The sequence below is a fragment of the Scophthalmus maximus genome, chromosome 6 (genome assembly GCF_022379125.1).
Source record: "Scophthalmus maximus strain ysfricsl-2021 chromosome 6, ASM2237912v1, whole genome shotgun sequence".
Lineage (NCBI taxonomy): Eukaryota > Metazoa > Chordata > Actinopteri > Pleuronectiformes > Scophthalmidae > Scophthalmus > Scophthalmus maximus.
Genome location: NC_061520.1, coordinates 13,663,857 through 13,684,485, shown reverse-complemented (window position 1 = coordinate 13,684,485; position 20,629 = coordinate 13,663,857). Strand labels below are relative to the sequence as shown.

General features: G+C 41.7%; 2 protein-coding genes across 3 annotated transcripts; one reads left to right on the top strand and one right to left on the bottom strand.

Annotated features, from left to right (window-relative positions):
* The first annotated feature begins 3,962 nt into the window (after window positions 1–3,962).
* cav3 (caveolin 3) lies at window positions 3,963–6,615 on the top strand. The gene is made up of 2 exons (XM_035632532.2): window positions 3,963–4,306; window positions 5,458–6,615. The coding sequence occupies exons 1-2, from the start codon at window positions 4,190–4,192 to the stop codon at window positions 5,797–5,799; spliced, it is 459 nt and encodes a 152-aa protein (XP_035488425.1). The 5' UTR covers window positions 3,963–4,189; the 3' UTR covers window positions 5,800–6,615.
* Window positions 6,616–8,185: 1,570 nt separating this feature from the next.
* Window positions 8,186–16,130, bottom strand: oxtra (oxytocin receptor a). Of its 2 annotated transcripts, XM_035632530.2 has the most exons (3): window positions 15,620–16,130; window positions 14,304–15,506; window positions 8,186–9,609 (listed from the first exon to the last, which is right to left on the bottom strand). In XM_035632530.2, exons 2-3 carry the CDS (start codon window positions 15,229–15,231, stop codon window positions 9,356–9,358), a joined length of 1,182 nt encoding a protein of 393 aa, XP_035488423.1. In that variant the 5' UTR covers window positions 15,232–15,506; window positions 15,620–16,130; the 3' UTR covers window positions 8,186–9,355. The 2 variants fall into 2 exon arrangements, with proteins under 2 accessions (XP_035488423.1, XP_035488422.1); XM_035632529.2 differs by having other exon boundaries at window positions 14,304–16,130.
* Window positions 16,131–20,629: the final 4,499 nt, after the last annotated feature.

Here is a 20,629-nt window from a genome sequence, read left to right as displayed (position 1 = left end):
CTGTAAGGATCAATATAGAAAAAAAGACAAAAAGTCAAAAAGTCATAATGCTTATACAGAGGCAACTTATGGATATGTAACATATATGTGTAACAGAAAGTTCCAGGGTGGTGTCATTTGGGTATAATAATCACTGAAGCAAAGTACTACAGTATATCACCAAATGGCCTAAATTATAACTAATCATATAAAGGCTAAAGTCAATATTCGTGTATTAGTAGCTCACATGAATCCATGCATATCAAAGGGGCAACTTGAAGTGATGAACTATGCAATTACTCTTAGCGCTAAGAACAGTCTTTCACAGAGGGAAAGGTTTCATTCTTTTACTTAGCTCATTTAAAAAAAAATTTCCTCAGCATCAATTCCAGCTGCTGATGTCAGTTATTTTCAGGGTGAAGACCTACCAACTAACTAGTGGATATATTGGAGCATTCAGCAGCTAAAGAGACAGATGTTTTCCTCAAAAACATTTAGCAAATTGTACTCAACCTCCTCACGAATTTACTGAGAGGCACTTTGTATAATGTACAATACAGAGTGGTTCACATGAAATGAATGAAAACTGTTTTTATGCTATTAGCGATTACCCTTGGACATTTCTCATGCACATGTCGGTCTAAATGAGACTTTCCTTGCAGTGTGTCATGTCAGTGAAGACAGGTCGGTAAAAGCCAATAAGGGCATTCCTCAACCAGAACGAAAGGCAGTCAGCAGCCCACTATGTTCCACCTGGGTGTCAACGAGGAGCCTGCAGGATGTGGCACACGGACGGCTGCAGTGGTAAGCAGTCCTACCGCCACATCCAGCTCATCCTCCATGTTTCCAGTGTCATGGCCACAGCAGTGACCCAGTCGAAAATCAAGGGCTGGAGATAAAAAGAAACAACACCAGCAGGAGAACTTATGGAAGTACACGTGTCATCTGAAGATCTGGATTCCAACTAGGGACACAAGGTCTGTTGTTCACTGCAGGGAACCCAAAGGAGTCTTCAGGTAACTAATGTGACCCGTCAGCAGGTTTTAAACAACATAAAACATAAACCCTCGCAGAGATCACACGGCGCAGGGGACAAGCTGAGGTACAATATATCATGTATGATATATGTCTGGAGACACAGAGATCTGTAAAACAAACAAACCTGCAGCAAATGCTCCGCATACCACTTCTACAATCTCCACAGAATCAATGATGTAGAGCTGAACTAAAGAAGACATCTGTGGTTACATCCATGCTTCTTTTTTTTCACATGATTCACGACATTGCAGGATAAATGCAGTTTGCAAATGAATCTTAATCTGTATTCTTGTGGTGATTTTTCATCGCAGTTGAAGCAAGACAGGAAACTGAATGTGGTTGTACTAGTTACATGTGCATGTGCTGCACAACACTGACCTCAAGTGGACATAATCATACACACGATTATATTTTTGATCATTTAGCTTCTCAAGATGTCAAAGTACGCAGTACATCAAATTATGACAACGTAGCATTGTGTGTAATTAAAACTCAGAAATCCTAAGTGCAGTACATTAAAGGGGCCTTACCCCTCACTCTAACTCTACATATTGAAGTTTTGTAATATATAATATTCCACAGTTCACTGTGATCGTGGCCTGTGTGCAGCTCCTTCTCATCAGTATGCACTGAGAGCAGAGTGTGTGGGGCAGCATACTGAACATGCATCAACCCCTTCTTTACAGTACTGGATGTGAACAAACCACCATCCATCTGGCAAAAAGAAAAGAAAAAAGCCGTAACAGACAGCATACTGATTAAACATTAAACATCCTGACATAGATGTCAAGTTGTGCCCTTTTACAAATGTTGATGTGTGATGCACAGAATAAACACTGAATCAAGACCCGATGATTGTAACTCAGCACGTGTGGCCTGGGAAGATCCAGCATGTGAGGTGAACAGTATACTGAAACTGTTCAGTGCACAAAACACTTGGACAAATGTGAATAAAAAACACAAATTGGAATCAAGCTACAAAATGATCAAACACATAAACCCCAAAAGTTTGATCTGACTGTAGAGCAGGAGAATCTAAGAGAAGCCGGCAGTTTGGAGACGTGTCTTTGGACCGTGGGAGGAAGCCGGAGAACCCTGGAGAAAGTTTGAGTAAAAGTCCTGACTGTTTCATTGAACGTGATTATACCACATTACTGCATAGAATTGACAGGATTGAATCATCATGATTTGAAAACATAATTATGTTGCACAATTTTTTTTAAGGTGACCGTATTTCTAAATCTGAGAGATGATATCTTCAGGAATAAATCGGCCCCGACTTGAAAACAACACGCTAATGACAGACAGCCTGCATTACAAACAGCCTTCGTGGAGTTTAACAATTTATAATTGCAGGACTTTTGGAGCTCGATCAATACCAGGAACTGAACGTCAAGACGTCTCAACCTCTGTTGATTCAAATCTGAAAACCTTTTCCTTTCCTTTGTAAATCTGTCTCCTGTGAGTCTCTTCAGAAACAGAATGGAAATAGTAAACCACTGGTGTAACCCGTTACGGAGGTCTGCCAAAGCTAGTCCGTCATTTTGATGCGCAGAGTCTCATGCGCAGTTAAATGCACTGTTTTTATCGCCAAGGAAACGCCACCCATACGTTGGCGAGCCTGAGTTATTGATACCCACTCTAACCACTGAATCTTACTGCATTTGACTCTAAATATAGATGTGAAGGCCCTGCGCTGTATGTCTGTCTACATTAATGCTACGAGCCGCTGCACTCTCAGCTTGAACTGACACCCACAGAGACAGAGGTATGTCCACTCTGCCGAGCTATTTCCGTCCCTCTGCTTTCATACCTAACTGGCCTCTACTCTCTCCACTGCCACGCCAAGAATCCTCATCTAATTGAGTTGGCTCCCGGTCACATGTGCTCTGATCCCAATGCAGCCCTCTCTCTTGGTGTCTGTCTCTGCCACCAGGGAACCAGGGGAAGGAATTCCAGTCCATGCCCTGAAATCATGCCTGCTGTACTGCTCTTGCACCCCCAGCGGATTGAGATGAATGGCGAACAGAGAGTTGGGTGTGCAGTGAACCCTTGTGCCACTGTTCACCAGGACCTCCTCCTCTTCCCCCTCTTTTTGGACGCACGGCTTTTTGTTTATAAAACATACTGATATAGAAAGCTGTGACTGATAGCAACAACTGCAACAGCTCAAGGAAGACTGAATTAGAGTTTTATTTGGGGGCCTGTTGAATTTTATGCACTGGGCGTCACTTCAATAGGAAATACAGTTTATATATATATATACAGGCTCGGGACCTGCCTCGTGTTAACTCTCTCTATTGTCCACTATTACGGCTGTGGTTTAAATGACTGACTCACTTAATTGGTCAAATTTAAATTAAGAAACCAAACATATTAGCATAGTATGATAACAAATTATTTTAAAGTCACAAAGACTGAATAGATTTTTGTTCCATGCTCACTCAGCTCTTGAACATGTTTTGTGACATTGCCGTTTGCAAGGAAACAGGATTTGCACTTGCAAATATATTTGGCCAAAGATATTATTCATTCAAAATAGTCAAACGTTTCTTAGCAAATGAAACAACAAAATGATTTCATGATGAATTCTTACGCTTCTGAATAAAACCATATCATCGCGTAAACAGTTGTTCAATACACTTCAAAGTGAAGAGCAGCATTATTACTTTGCAGGCTGTCAACTGGAGGTCTACAGTACAGTGACAGCAAAAGTGCATCATAATAAAAAAGATTAGTATATAATAAAATTGAATTATTCCTTATTTTCTCAAAAGACCGTGTCCCAGTAAGAGCCAGAGCAGCAGCCCGTGTTTGTGCTGTCTTGCTCCCTGTGGTGGAAGTTCGTGCCACTGTGCAAACTCTGCCCAGTTAGCCCCACAGCCCCATGTGAAATGTGACACAGCCCTGGGGTCCTTTAAGACATGCCTTTTCTGCCTGTGTGCACTACATTGTGGCGTGTGAGTGTATACACTTTTTGTGTGCGTGCAGGGTGGCGGTCAGGCCTCCATTTTTACCAGGACGTCTGCGCCAGCTGTCCACTGGCATGTCAGTGGGAGCGTCACGGTGGTGATACAGGCGTTGAAGAGTGAATTGAGTTGGCTGCGTGCAGTTGGATCCAGGAAGGTTCACGCTCACTTTCTCCGGCCTGTCCACGACCCAAAGCCCGACCATGGCGGATCAGTACCAGTTCAACACCAACGAGGAGAAGATTGTGAAGGACAGCCACACCAAAGAGATCGACCTCATCAACAGAGACCCCAAGCAGATCAATGAGGATGTCGTGAAGGTTTGTGCAGCACGGAGACAACACCCTGTCACAGAAAGGATTAGGACTGTATCCCCTGCTTTGGCATGTGCGGAGGCATGTTGGGAAAATGCATTAAATGGTTTACAGGAAGGAAAACAGGAGAACAGGTTATTATATTGTCTGGTAAACCCCTGAATAGACCCAGAGCCTTTCCTGCTGCCTGCAGGACGTAACATTTATTTTGGGAATGGGGTAGAAGAGTGTGAAACTGATATCCTGCGCCCCTGTGTTTTATTTAGGTTTGACTACTGTTTATCCCGTGCTTGTTGCTATGATACCACAAGCCAAACCGTTTCTGTACAGACGGTGTTGACAGAACATTAAGATTACATTTTGTTTGAATGAAGGCGGTTCATGTAAGCATCGAACTGTAAAAATCTACAGACCAGGTCACGTCCGTTTTCAGAAAACCATCAAGACTCTGATAAAGATGAATGATTGTGAAATTTTTAACTGGATGGTTTATTATCTCTACTCCTAAACAGTGTATGAAGTGCAGTAAGTAGTGAATTAACAATGGTTGTTCTAATCCGTGCAATAATTTTCTGGTGAGTTTGCCACAACTATTTTTTCTTTGCTGTACCCTCAGAATAAAGTGAAGTGGTTATGTCGACTGAACGACGGCCCTTAATTGGTTGAGCCATTCCATTTAACAGCTTTGGAGCAACTTCTTTTTTGTTCCTTCGCAAAGTTTGACAGAAGTATATTTCCAGGCTGCTATGCGAGAAATGGCCAGAGAGTTGTTACTACCCATTCTAGGAAAGAGAAAGGTTTGAGATGTGTGGAGTGGTCTGCCTGCCATGATTACTGACAGGTTATTTCACTCACGTACTGAAAACTGAAGACAAATTGGACCACTGCTGCTCTCATGCATTTTACATGAAAACTTCAGTTTGTAAAAAAAAAATATTTTAGAATAGAATGATTTGAGCCCAGCACTAAAAGTCACTCCATCACTTTGCCTGTATGCCATTACATTACATTTTTATTCCATAAAGTGCAACATATAAATTGGTTTCTCTGCATAAATGCACTTCTACATTGGCATGAGCCCACAGAGGTCTGGTGGAGGGAGCTGGATGTAGGTGATGGATGTGTATTAATAAAACCTCTTTTAAATTTCTCATAAGGTGGAGTTTGAGGATGTCATTGCAGAGCCTGATGGGACACACAGTCTGGATGGAGTGTGGAAGCTCAGCTACACCACTTTCACCGTGTCCAAATACTGGTGCTACCGCATCTTGTCTGCTGTCTTCGGTATCCCCATCGCTCTGCTCTGGGGCTTCCTGTTTGCCTGCATCTCCTTCTGCCACATCTGGGCTGTGGTTCCCTGCATCAAGAGCTGCCTGATTGAGTCACAGTGTGTCGGCCGCATCTACTCGCTCTGCATCCAGACCTTCTGCGATCCTTTCTTTGAGGCCCTTGGCAAGATCTTCAGCAGTGTGCGCGTCGCACTGCGCAAAGAAGTCTAAGAACTCTCACAGTAGTGTTTATAGTATGATCGGATGAAGTCCGGTATCTTTTTATACACCACAAGATCAGTCCTGGCGTCATGCTTGCTCCCTGACACTCCTCGTGCTTCCTTCACAACATGCTGTTCTCCACCCTCCCATCTTCAAGCCCTACGCTCTGAGTCCTGACGTGCCTGGTGTGCCTTTTGGCAGCAGAAGCTCTGCGACAGCTGCAGCTGGCGGCGTGGTTCTGTGACAGCCCTGGCAATCCTGGAGGCCCTGTGCTTCACTATGGGAGAAGAGGGCCGTCGGCCATTAGGAGGATCTGTCTGCTCTCATTTATTTGTCTCCCCAAAAAGCTCAGATAATGGCTTCTCAGTCACATCAAATGAAATGAACTCCCCAACACGGCTGCACCTCCCGACAATGCTGCCTGTATGCATTACACTTTTGCCTATTCTTAAAAGTTATATGGATGTTGTATGTTGCTGTGTCCAGTGCTGTTTTGCTTAATATTGATTGAATTGAATTTGACCCCAATATGTATGTACAATTAACCTAATGATAAAACCCTAACAGAATGAATGGGAAGTAAAGGTTTTCTGAATGTCATTTACTTTGCGTTTCTCCATGTATTAAAAATCATATTCTGATATTTTTCCCTCTTAATTTGTGATAACTCCACAGTAACTGAGAGACTTTTTGGAGAATCTCAACTGTACAAAATATGTATGGAGCAAAGCCTTGAAGATTATGTACTTCCTTTTATCAAAGTGTGATGACTGGAATATTCATTCTGCTACTAAGTATGTGCATAAACAACTATTGACCTAATAATTGATGGCTTGATCATTTGAATGGAAAGAAAAATACCTTTGCTGCTATTGTGTACTTGCATTATATAAAATAGACACCAAATACACTTCATAATTGATCAAACTGTCCTTATATTTTGCACCACTGGTCATGTGATTGATTGTATGTGTATTATTTCAAATCTTTTCAAGAGGTTTGAGAAAAAACGTACTTACTTCAGTCATCCTGGAGGCACTGACCATGGGAACTATGACCCACCAGAGCAGGGGCTACAAAGTCGTTTTAGTTCGCTGGCCAGATCAAATCAAATTTCATCTAAGGCAGGCTTGAGCAGTGAAACCATTGCACCATAACCTCTACATAACAACACTGCCAAATGTTTCCCTTTTATGGTGTAAAGAGGTACCAGAACATTTATTTTGTTCACATTTAATGAAGCATTAATTTACAGAACAGACAGACAGTCTGAGATGAGATAAGAAAAGTAATAACAATTTTAACAGGTAATCATGATTTTCCCCCCAGAGAACTGTTTGATCAGGGTGAGCGTCTCCGAAGCTGCATTTTACATGAGGAGCGCTACTTATTGTTTAACTAACTCCTGTAACCTGTCACCTATTATCTCCACAAGTGCGTCAATATGTATGAGGAAAAAATAATTGCAATTTCAACAATATGTCTGTTTTACCACATTCTGTCAGTTCGCTTTCAGATGTGCTTTTCTCTGTCAACAGAGTTGCATTGGCTGTTGTGCTGTCTGTCATTGGCACCAGTTCAAGTAACGCAGTCTCATAAACACCAAAAATGTGCACGATTATTTGAGTAAAATCTGTAATGACATAGAGCTTCTCCACAGGGTGATGTTGGTAAGAGCCTGTCGCTTGTGGTTGGGTTTGAAGCTGATGGTATTTTGTTAGAAACAAAGCACCTGGCTTTCACAGCTGAGCCGCTGATCTCTCGGCTGTGACTCAAACTTGTTGTTGTTGAATTTTGACCATGATGAGTCTCATCGTGGCACCAACTATTATATTCCGTGAGCACACAGAGGTGCTCTGAACACACCGAGCACACTTTCCACCAGTGGCTCACATGAACATCCGCCTTCTCTCTTGACTATGTTTGTGTCTCACCGTCATAGGACCCTTGAATAGGACAGTGTGACACCCAGTGGACAAATCAGGAACAACAGTGCTGTTCATTGAAAACATTTAATCTCTGCATTTGTTTTGCTCAGTCATCCAGTCCCGCATGTTGCCCCCCTGCACTAGTGGTTGCTGTTGTGTATTTTGATATGGGCTTCTCTGTTGTGTCCGAGATCCACAATTGATGAATCGGTTTTCAACCTGTTTCTGGTAAATAGTTTGTCCTCTATTCCACTAATAGTGCTGATTGTGATTAGTGAACAAGTATGTAGTGTACCAGGTAATGTAATTTCATCATAAAAATAACATCAAGCACTTTCATTTCAGCAGAATGTGGGTAATAATGATCAGACGATCAGTTAGAAATGCACATAGATGAGGAGGAAGGAAGTTTTTCAGATTCACCAGCAATTGACAAGTTATGTTCTTATTAAAATAAACTATAACTGTTCTCATTCATCAATCCTTTAATCCACATTATAATACAGTTTAAGGAAAACCCATGCAATACAATGCAGTTGAATATTCCTGCAATATCTAATCTACTTTATACAGTCTTTTTACAAGGCCCTTCAAAGACCCCACCCCCACCCCCGAGGAGAAGGCATTAGAAATGAGCAGAACCACATTATGATCTTCACAAGGAATATATTCATAACTGCATATTGTTCAGCATTTTCACTGTTCATGTTTTGTTTTTCATTCAAGCCATTCCTCATTACTGGCAATGAATACTGACGTGCTGTAACTAAGATAACAAACGGATCGAACATTCACAATGAATATTAAATCAACTGACTGAACAACAGCTACAGTTTATCTGTATTGTCACGTCCAGCAAGGTTAACTCTCCGTGTCGTGCAACAACTGTAACATCAACAAACCTCCACAAACATGCAGGTCACCTCTGTAATCTGTAAACTGTCTCCAGATCTCGGTCAAATAATGTGTTTTGGGGGCTGAGGCTGGACGGGATGTTCAAAGTTTCAATGTGCTGCCAAAAATTTGCAGGAACTCAGTGACGTCATTGATTCAGTGTGGACAAACATCCCTCTGGAATAGTTCCAGCAACCTCGCCACGGATTTCTTCGGTCTGTTTCGGAGGCAGAAGGACTTCTATACAGCATCAGGCAGGTAAAATAATCACGTCATCAGTGTTTTGTCACTGCTTTCACTCGTTATTTATTTTTAATTGTTTTACTTTTTAATTATTTTTTTTTACCAGTGACAGCTAGAACATCTCATATCAAACAAAAGCTCAAGTTTACATTTATGCTACACATTGCAAATGTATGAAGTGAACAAAATTGTACAAAATATTTATCATAGGTGACAGATTTCTTCATAACAAGGACAGACAAGCTTTGCTGGTAACAACTGAATCGATAGTGTAGTTTATAGTTTGTAGATTGTCCCACATTTTCTTATTTCATAAGTTGATTTGCACTCTATACTGTAAATTACTGTTAACTAAAAGATTGAAGATGCTTGTTGTTATTACTCTTCTGGGCTTGAAGAGTAACCTTCAGAACAACAGGTATATGTGGAGGAGTCAAACTGCTGCATGTTGTAAAATGCCAGGTGGGCGGCTTGATGAAGGGTGAATGAGGGGTGACCGCTTATGTCGTAGATGTCTGTGTGATGCTCCTCTGACTGCTGGTGCTCTTGATAACAAATGTTGAGGAGATGCTCTTGTGGCTGGAGTCGAATTCAGGCTCGCAGTGGCACTGGGATGACTTGAGGTAGCGAGCGGAGCAGCACAAAAAGCTCTGCCTGAGATCTTGGAAGAGGTGTCCAGCGAAGCACATGTAGATCCAGGGGTTACAGCAGCTGTTGAGGCTGGCGAGGAGCATGGAGATGATGAAGGGCATGGCTGCGGGAGCGGACAGAGACAGGGATGTTACTGTGCTGCTGAGACAACACAAATGAAAGATTTCACACTGTTTTACCTGTGATTTCCAACAAATAATGGTGTAAGTGGCTGCACGTTTTTCTACTTCCTATCTATGAACAGTGACGAAAATGTTTTAAAATTAATTCATTGATCTTATGCACATTGATCAAATGATGCTTTTCAGCCATGGTAACAATGTGGCTGAATGGCAGCGGTCAGTCCACCACTTTACTCAAGACAGATTATTTTTTTCTCAAGCTACTGGATGGATTGCTAAAGAAATTCATTTCATGGATCAATGTATTCAACTTTCATCAAGCATAATTCTCATGTCCAATTTTTTGAATTGTCAAGCAGCCATCTGATTCCTATGACAAAAATCTGAAATGGTTAACGTCACCTCCTACATGTGAGCATGCTAATGTACATCCTGACAGAGCTGCAAGACTTGTCTTATTTCCTTTTACCCGTTACCATTTCAAGTTTCACTTACAATTACAATTCAATTCATGACTGTAGTGATTCTCAGTCCCAGAAGTAACAGGGATCCGTTTTCCAACTTCATACATATGACAAAACTTATTTCAGAGATCTTTGAGGGAGAAGAGTTTTTCATAATACTTGCAGCAAGAATAAGAAATGTCAACAAAATTATAGAAATGATGATCAGTTAATACAAGCAATGAAGCACTGATTTTCTCAAACGAAGAACGGGAAGAGCGGAAATGTTCCTCGCACATATTTGTCATATATGACGTAGAAGTGACTCGCGTTGGCACATTGGATGACATTTACGTCAACTCCACCAGCTCACTGACATTTGGCAAATGAGTGTTGGATTCATGTATTCGGTGCTTCTGCTGTATTTAACCTCTTCCTGCTGATTTCTAATCCTACTCTCAGCCCCGTCGACTCTCATGATGCCTCTAATGACAGTCCCTGAGCTCTATCGGTAAGATGTCAGCGTTAATGATTTCTGGAAGGGCATCAAAGTCAAACACACGATTAATAAGAACCGTGAATGTATGATTTACGAGCATAAAACTTGAGTTTAATTGAGTGTGGATTTTTCAATTACCCTTCTTTGCACAAATGAACGAGTTAGAAGAATGTGTTATATACTGAAACAATATTCGGATCTGACAAAGAAAATGCTAATATATGAAATGTTTTACAACAAGGCAGGTAAAAACTAAATGTGAATTTACCCAAACCTTGAGCTGTGTGTTTGCTGTAATATAGGCTATAACTATAATGCTACTGACACAAAGGGAATATATGTCAGTGCAAAAGGCCAACTGGTGGTTATTAAGCATTCTTATCACGGAGGATGACAGCGCAGCCCGGATCCAATTTGAATAACAGGGAGAACTATCGTGAAAGTCTCTACTGAATTCGCTCACGACGTCTTTCTTCACGAGGGAACGATAAATCATACAGTGAATGAAAAGGCAGAATACAATCAGCCCCTGGGTGGTGGTGCATCTGTCTGGCTGTCAGTGCTGAAAAAACTCTGCAGCAATTCATTAATGAGAACTATAAATGCTGATTCTTGTTCCCTGAAGATCAACTAGTGTCGGTGGTGATGTAATTAAGTTTTTTTTACATTAGGAAATGTTTATAAATAATTCTACTACAGAGAGATCTGTTCCCGGTTTGCTCTTCTCACTGCTTGTAAAGACACTTTGAGATCGAACACTGGTCTTTGTGTCAAGCACTTAATGACAATCAATAGTGTCGGTGTCTGAGGGCACCGGGCTCAGGAGGGCAAGATGTTTTTGTTCACGGATTCTTTGGGGAGCTTGTGTGTGTCTTAGTCAGAATTTAACCTTCAGGTGTTTTTATCCACTGCAAAATGAAATATGTCTGTGTGTTAAGTCACATACACCACCGTCGTCCCTAACAAGGCTTAAAGGAATACAGTGCCATCTTCTAACATTACCAAAAATCGTATTGTGAGATTGATGAGCTGCTTAAAATTTCAAGCTAACAATATTTGAGAGGTTTTGGCTCTTTCAAAGATGTGAGTCTAAGGATGTAATACTGTGAATAATGTTTTGAAGGAACTTGGAGGAATTTGTGGCAATTTGTTTGTTTAATTATTGTATTTAAAAAATGACACTGATTGTTTTGATGACAAAGTTGTTGCCAGTCCTGGACAAAAATTAGAGGATATTGCGAAAGTGAAGGAGTCACTTACAAGAAGCTGGAGCGTATACATCCCGCTTCTTCTACGGGCGGCCTTTAACAGACAGATACAGCCTTCAAATTGAAGCATCAGTTTGACTGATGTTGGAAATGGAGCAGCATGTGTCTTTATTGGGTGAAACTCAGAGGAAACCAAGGCAGTAACACCCCGTGATGGAGCCAATCTCCCAAAGACATGCTGTAGGAATTGACTTTCTGCACAGTAGAATCGATTGTAATATCACTAGTATTCTAATACTCCAGTTTGTTATGTTTTGGCCTTTGTGTCACATAACATGTAATGAATATATTCCATCGTAAAAAATCAGAAAGTGGTAAAGTCTGACAATTATCTGTCCATAGGCAATTGCAGGCATTAATAATGAGCTTTTTAATTGTTCACTACACCCAAACTGTTTCAAAGGCACAGTCTGAGATTCCCAATCACAATTTAAAACCCCACGAAAAGACTAAAAACTTTCAAATAACTAACCACATAATCTATCTAATAAACCTCATGATTTCTGAAACTGTTTGTTTACATTGTTTTCATCATGACTGTTTGAAAACAAAGGAGAAGTCATGTTTAGCAAGAGCCTCCAGCTTCAAGTTGTCCGGTGTGGGCTCTTTTTGCTGAGTAAGACTCAAATGGACACTTTATCTACACACGTGACACTCCGGTCTATCTTGTGTACACAAAATGTGGCACGTGTCGGTGACAATCCTGGCCTCTCTGAGTGCTGTTCACGTGGAGGAAAGCCATCAGGCATCTGCTGTGATCCGTTTCATCAGTTTCTTCCCCATTCACAGACTGAAGCACCTGTGCTGCACCTTTCTACCTGCTCTGAATATCACGGCACCAGACGCAAGTGCCGCCATTTCCTCGGTGCATCAAGCAACATGCTTCCTCGTGTAGAAGAATCGGCTGACAGCTAAATGCATTGTACCACTGTTTTGCTCAAAATGGGAAACAGCTGGCGTGAACAATGCAGCTTGACGAGAATGACAGATGCGCACAAACAGGCAGCTGGACACTTTGGCACAAACCTGCAGAAGCAAAAGAAAAGAACCAGAGCCTGCAACAGAAAAGTGTTTACTCTCTCTTCATCAAGACAATTTCCTGACATTGTTGTCTTATTTTTAGCAAGCGTGCAGTTATTTAGTGCGTTTTTTAACCCTTTGTCCGAGGAACTACAATACACCAGTTAGTAAAGAAAAAGTGATTGATAAACAAGTTTTCGATCGTCTTTTCATTCAGGAGGAAATCCATACATTATTCTGCAAAGTGCTCAAGTAATTATATTTACATATTACAGTAAAGCAAAGGTCTTACCAACAAAGAGTCACATTATAAGCCTCTCAAATACCACATGTGCTTATCACAAGGGAAATATATGTTTGTGCCTTAGTTCTATACCTGAATGTAATGAAATGATGAAGCATCTCAGCGGCCAGTCTTTCAAATCTGGAAACACACTGTAGTCGATTTGGCACATTAAGTCTCGTCTATTGTTAAATGGGTGTGTCCATGGCAGCGCAGGTCGATAAATACGGGGAGTGCATATAGATGGTCGCTCAGTGGCCTATTGTGGTTAAATGTCAACGACAAACTCCAACGTGGCCCACAGGCACAACTAGATGCTGCCTGGCGCGCCGCGGCGCACACTAATTTGATTAGTGTGCGCCGTCAGTCGATCTCTGCAGCGCGAGGAAGGTCAGAGGGAACTTGGCAATACGGAACTTGGAATGACGTATGCAGTTCATATGCACTTTAAATCAATGTTTGTTTTTTTCTTAGCACAGAGCAGCTATGCGATCCAGGATTTTAACACATGAAAAACACAACAGTTATTCCTCCGTTTTCACTGCCATGTTAGATTAATAGACCAGATTGTAGGTGTCTAGCAAGACACCAATCAATTTTGAATTGTATATTATATTATGATCATGATTATGTTTTGTGGTGAGGGGGCACAGGGATTACGGACTATGTATTCAAATATGTTTGGTGTATTTGTTAAAAATGGCTAAATGTCAGAAAACACTCAACTGTCACGTCCAGGGGTGTATGTGCAAATACCCGCAGACAGATACAGCAACTGAAAATCTATTAAAGGTTTCATACTGCTTTTTGCTTTTGCTCTGTTCTAATGTCACACCACCTGTGACCCATCTCTTCCCCCCACCGCCTCGTTTTTAAAATTCGTGTGTCGGACCCACGTCAGGAGGAAAACACAATCACCACCGCTCAGGTTGCCTCTGTTTTACGCATCCCTGCGCGTAAAGGGCACTGTTGCGCACACCAAGAAGGATGACACGTACATTTCAGAATTTCCAAACGTTTCCACCATCAATACTATCACGATACTTCAGTGTAACGGATGTGGTATATATACGTGTACAAAAATGTGACGTGTTATGAGCACATCAGACTTTGCGCACTCAATATGGTTATTCAAGTTTTTTGTTTTTTTAAATCATCCTACCCTCACGAGGCGCCTCTGGGTCCCACGCAGACCACATCTGCACAGAGAAGAAGGGGGTCCAGCAGACTATATAAGCAACGACGATCACAAAAGTCATTTTGACTGTGGTTATCTTCGCCTTGGAGATGAGCTTCACGCTGCTCACGCGGGCCAGTGTGTTGCCTTTGGAGGTTTTGGGCGTCAGGCTTATACACTGCTCCCGCCTGGTTTTCAGCTTAAAGTTTTGCCATATCTTGAAGCTTATCAAACCGTAGCAAATGCTCAGAATGGCCACGGGAATGATATAAATGGTCAGGCTGATCCATGTGATATAAGTTTTGGCTCCCCAGGGCTTCACGAAATCGCCCCAGCAGTCATACACTCCGGATCCGGCCGAGCCAACCTCCCTCAGGGAAAAGATGAACATCTGTGGGATACTGAAGAGCAGACTCAGGATCCAGGAAAAGATGACGTAGAAACGGTCTTTTCTCCTGTGCAAAGAACGAAGAGGCTGACATATTGCCAAACACCTGTCTATGGACATCAACACCAACATGTAAGTGGACGCGAACATCCCAACAACCTGTAGGTACTTCACCAATCTGCACAAAAGGTCCGGTCCGTAGAAGCGAAAAGTAATGTCCCAGATAAGTTGCGGGAGAACTTGAAATATTGCCACAACTAGATCGGCGATGCTCAAGTGCTTCATGAAGTAATACATGCGGGAATGGCTGTGTTTGGTGGTATGGATGGCCAGCAGGACGCACAGGTTCCCCGCCAGCGCCAGAAACAGCACCAAGGCGAGCACGGACACCTCCACCTTCGCCACCTCCTCATTCCGCTTCAGGGGATTCGTCTGATTCGACCCGCTGGTAGTGTCGAGGACACTTGAGTTCCTCCAGGATTCGTTGAATTGCCAGAAGTCACTTTGGTTTGAAATACTTTCCATTGCCGCAGTCTCGTCTTCTGCAGATGCGTCAGGGTTGTGCAGTCAGCCTCGCTGGGACCCCTGGAGGGTCTTGGGTGGAAGTCTTCCTCGGGTCCTCACAGGCGACGAGACGCACGCGAGATATGAGGAGGCTCAGATCCTACTTCTCAGGTGATAACACAAGAAAGAACAGCTTTTTGTTGAACCGCAGTCCCCCATGCTTTCTACCAACAGAAGGCGGAGGAGTCCACGGGGAAACGAGCTGATGTCTCCAACCATCTACACAATATGAAGCACTTGATAAAACGTGGGCGACAAAACAAAGCACAAGTTAGATTCTGCGGGCTACGTGTGGACCCACAAAACAGCAAAACTATAGTGTCTTCAATACGTGAGTGGTAGCCTTTACCTCACTGGTCCGAGGTATAGCTCCAAAATCTGAATGAGTAAATCCAATGAGCAAGATTATAGTCGTTAAAAATATATATATACATAAATGTCTGACTTCAAAATCAAACCAGAAATGTTGAAGTTAAAATATCAAGACAAAAAGAAAAATAACAGAGACACTGAAATCCCCACCACCACGATCATCATCTCTGTGAGAATTGGAATGAACAGCGCCACAGCACACAAGTGCCCGTTGTAGGCAATCTGTCCCCCGGTCCCACCTAATAACTGTAAACGGTCTTACCCGCCGCCGCCACTAGGTGGCGACGTGAGCCATTCATCAACAGCCTGCCCTCCTGCCCTGCAGCTCAGAGCCTCAGACCTCTTCAAAGCATGAACCCCCGGATCTGCTGTGAATCACGGATTTCATTTCATGAGCAGCCAACGTCATTCGAGAATTTGATGTTTTTGGGGTTTTTTGCAGTCAGACAGCACTGACATGATGTAGAATTACAAACGTGTCCACAGTGATGCCGGGCAGATGAGAGTGGCTCCACAGTGAAGCCTGTGACTCTGTAAGAGAATTTCATATGGTATTAAAGTCTGGGGATCAGATTAGTTTGTTTTTTTCCTGGAGACTTGGAGAAGTTCTGCAGGAACTCTAACCTCAGCAAACCAGAGTTTGACCAGGAAACAGCTGTTTAGCAAACAGATGCTCATTCACAACCTCCCAGGAGACAATATAAGAGTTTAAATAATAAAAGTGCTTGAAAAAACATAGTTTCCACTAAATTGGACGGTCTCTTCTACAACTCCAGAGGAACAGAAACACCCAGTCCGTTTATAGTGTAAAAAAGGAAAGATAGAAAAGGGAAACAGATCGTTTATAAACCAGGATTTATAAGTAGATGGACTTGGTTGTGTGATGTTATCAAGGCAACGCCCACTGATGCTGATCTAGCGATTATGAAATGGAGGATGTGTTTATTGGCACAGAAAGCATTCGAGCCGTAAGCCTTTTTCAGGAGGGACACTATGAGACCAGAGAAAGCAGTGCACGCATGTTCCTAGAAAATCTCCCTGGGTGCAGCATTGTTTTTTTAAATGTCCTTGCCAAATGACTGAATTCATGACTCGGAAAACTTCATATTGATGCACCGAGGATTCAAGCAAACTGTCCAAGATGACAAGAATAACAACTTTGCTTTAATGCCACACGAGACAGAGCTTCTTGTTATTATCATGGATCTATATTATATTGTTCTGATCATCAGATTATTCTAATACACAACAGGTAATAAGGATTATCAGTTACCCTCCCACGTGGGTGAAAAAAACAACAACCATACAAAGCTGACATTTTATTACCAATGGTGTGTGATGACCATGTTGATGTCCCTCTGTTACATTCCAGTGATTCCTGTGAAAACACATTTCTTCCTTCTTCCCATTTGTGTTGCCTGGTGCAATGCCACTCTGGAATTCAGGGACTAAAGTGGCAATGGTGTGTATTATTTCTTAATTGATGAGGGTGTTGTTCCAACACATTATACAAATGTGAAAACTGCGATACATGAATGCAGAAAGGATAGGGCAAAAATTTCTGGATGAAAGTGGACATATGAAATAGCTCAAAACAGGGGAGTATCTGGGGGAAAACAGAAACTGTAGAAAGAGCATTATAAACCTCCATGAAAAACAAACGCTTGTCAGGTCTGCTGCTTTAACTCTGTTACTACACCATGTAGCACAGATATAATATACACCATAAAAAATAAGTGAAACCAAACACTTGGTTGAATGATGATCATTAAAAAGTCCTGTGACTAAAGACACTGACACATGTTTGGAAATTCATGCAAATGCTAGAGAAGTTAGGAGAACTGAAAGGTGGAATTTGTCTGCTACTGAGAAGCTCTTTAAATTTCCAGCAGCACACAGTTGCAAACCCTTTGAGAAAAGGCCTCTGGTCTTATCTGCGCCAGAGATTCTTCTCCCCCACTGTGGTTTTGGATTTGGAAAACTGAAGATCCACTGGAAATTCAAAGCAGCGACATGAAGACTGCCGATGATTTAGCACTGACTGGAAATTAAGAAGACAAGGGGGGGAAAGGAGAATAATGGAACATTACATCCAGTGATGTGACTCAGTAGATTTAAGGTGAGCCTCATGAAATGAGCCAGCATGCAGGTGAAGAAAGTGGATATAGTCTGAAAACAACAACAACAACAACAACAACAACAAGTGCAATTGTCACCACTGAAAATTGCGAGATTTGGTACAATTCGGACGTTGCAGAACTTCAGCAGAAATTACCTGATTGATTGATGAGTGCACACAAATTCATTGGAGTCGTAGGTGTGCAATAAAGTGGTGTGTTTTTTTGAATGGTTTTTACGATCAAGGTGAGGGGGGAAACGGTTTGAGTGCAGAGGAAGACTGAAGTCATGGCAAGCGTGTCGTGAATATGCGATAGAATATGTTCGGGGTTACAGTCAGTCATAGTCTGCTGATCGCCACTCAAGTTACTCAATTGTGACGGTAAAACCTCCTCTGAAGTTTGGTTGATACTAGAATTGCATGAAATAGCCTGCAGCTATTACAGTAAAAGTAGAATTAGGGTTACAGTTGGAGTTATTGCTAGAAATAAACTGTATCCATCTTCAGCAGCTGGATCCTCTGCAGGCTGCATTTCTAGAATAAATATTTCATAACAAGGCGGCATGGTCTGTCCCTTTTCAAATCCACGGAGTGCTGCTAAAGCATTCACATGGAGCATTAGGAGATTCCTTATAAAGTCCTGCAGCAATATCATGTTTGCCAGGTATTCAAGTTCAGGTTGCCGTCAGTCACTGGTAAACACACATGGTAACAACTGTGATGATCAGGGAAAAAGCCACAGCAATGTGTAAACAAGGGAATCCAGGCATGCACTCACGATGTGTTTGTTTATTATGTAAAAGTAGGAACAGACTTTTTTTTTTGTTGCCTTAAACTCGTCACTATGATGTTAAAACTGATTGCACCGCGTGATGGCGATAGAAAAAAGATACCATCCGCTCTTATATTAGTCCCCTGTAAGCTTTGCTTTCACCATGTTATTCTGGTGACGCGGTTTTCACAGAAAAATGACAACTCGATCTACGGCACAAAGGAACTTGTGTAATTGTGTGACTGAAGCAAGGAAATGAATAGGGTTCTCCCGGTATCTATCCTCAGTGATGGAAATTTGCAGACGGCGACACAACTGAATTGACATAGCAACTCGAACTGACTTACTAACTGGTAGTACAGGACATGGAACTCCGGGTTATTTGATCATATTGTGATTTTTAGTTTTTTTTTGTGCTTTGGACAGTTGCCAGGCGGCTGGCATTGAGTTAGCCATGATGTTAACGCTGCCACTGGTTAATGATAGGAGCCAGAAAAGGAAGTATAGGAGCTACAGTGTACATACTTCTTCTTTCTACGTATTTTATCCCATAAATGGTGTTTATAACTTCCTCAGGAGCTCTGAGAAAAAGTACCTACGTCTTTGCTGCCGTCTTGCTGCTGCAGCATCTTTATGACAGTGACCAAACAATAATACCACATGCAACCACTAGGGGCATGAACGTTGTCTGATATATTTTCTGTGCTACTTGTCCAACGTGTTGAAATTAAATGCCAAACCTCATACTTAATCCTCATCATAGTATCATTACAGTGTCCCATGTTTACCACTGGTTCTATCTATTATGTCTGTAGTTTAAGGGCAACTATCAGGTGGTTGCCAACTTTAAATTGCCCCTTGTTGGAGTTGCTGAGGAGCACCTGACGAGGCTGAGAGAAGCCCAGGAGCATAAACTATCACGGAAATAGAGTGAAAGTAAAATAGATCACAGATGGAGAAAAAAGGATCCTCTTTGATTTCCTGATATTAATGATGTTGCTGGAGAAAATCTTCAAAAAGTATTGAAAGGGCTTTGTTTCATATAAAGCCCAGTTCGGAGCAGTGAAGGAGAAGATGGTAAGTTCAACTTGCAGACTTGTAATTTAAAATGGCTCTAGTGAATATCAAACTGAGAACAATTTTTTATTTTTACTGCTTAAGTGGTACGTCTGCAGACATATGTTTGATGTCTGCAATCAGGTGTCTCATCGCAGCTTCCCTGGTGTGATTACTGTTGCTCAGTCTGTCTTGTCAGTGTTGTTGACAGAAATGTTGAAAAAACAAACAAACAGCAATCTGCCAACTACTGACTGACTAATCTAACTGTATTGAATTTTACCTTGTCCAATCCTTTTAGTTTTATATCTTTATATTGTACGCTTGGTTAAACGATTGTGTTTGCCTCTATGTCTATTGTACATGTGTGTACTTTTACGGTTGTATTACAAATAATGCACATATCTACTGTATGTGATATAATATACATAGTTATGCTATTATATACAACTTCAAATTCATACCTTAAAGTATAAATATAGTTTTAACTTAACAAAACTGCATAATTCACTCTCAGGTATTGCCAAGTTCTCATTGTTGTTTTTCCCCAATGTATTTAATCCATTGATTTAAATGTATTCTTCATTTTTCATAATGTACCTTATTTAAATAGTTCTTTAAATAAGTAACGTGCCTCTGTGCTGCTGCAACACCTACATATTTCCTCAGGGATCAATAATGCTTTACTTTATATGTTAAAATATAAAATGCATGATGGAAAATCAAGATTTTGCCAACAACATACAGGCCTGACCACAAGATGAAGTATGGCCCACTGTTAGCAAGTGTCTTTTGGGGAAAGTGTCAGTGAGCCGACAGATGTTTGGTATTTTTCCAGTCATGCCGTGAAAAAAAGCACATTCGTTAAATTAAATGATGGTTGTGGACACTGGACACGCAGTAAGTACTGGCAAAGCACTCGTCTTAAGAAAACAACACATTTGCTGTGCTCGTGATCACATCCACTGTTATTAGAACGAATCAACTTGGTCTTCACTTGCCGCACATGTGACCCATCCCCCAACTGATTCCAGGGGCTC

Bases quoted from the DNA above. Each gene is read 5' to 3' on its own strand.
- cav3 (XM_035632532.2), top strand. From the start codon at position 4,190: ATGGCGGATCAGTACCAGTTCAACACCAACGAGGAGAAGATTGTGAAG. The intron at 4,307-5,457 runs GTTTGTGCAGCA...ATTTCTCATAAG, and splicing joins TCAATGAGGATGTCGTGAAG to GTGGAGTTTGAGGATGTCAT.
- oxtra (XM_035632529.2), bottom strand. From the start codon at position 15,231: ATGGAAAGTATTTCAAACCAAAGTGACTTCTGGCAATTCAACGAATCC. The intron at 9,610-14,303 runs GTAGGATGATTT...CCGCTCCCGCAG, and splicing joins CCCAGAGGCGCCTCGTGAGG to CCATGCCCTTCATCATCTCC.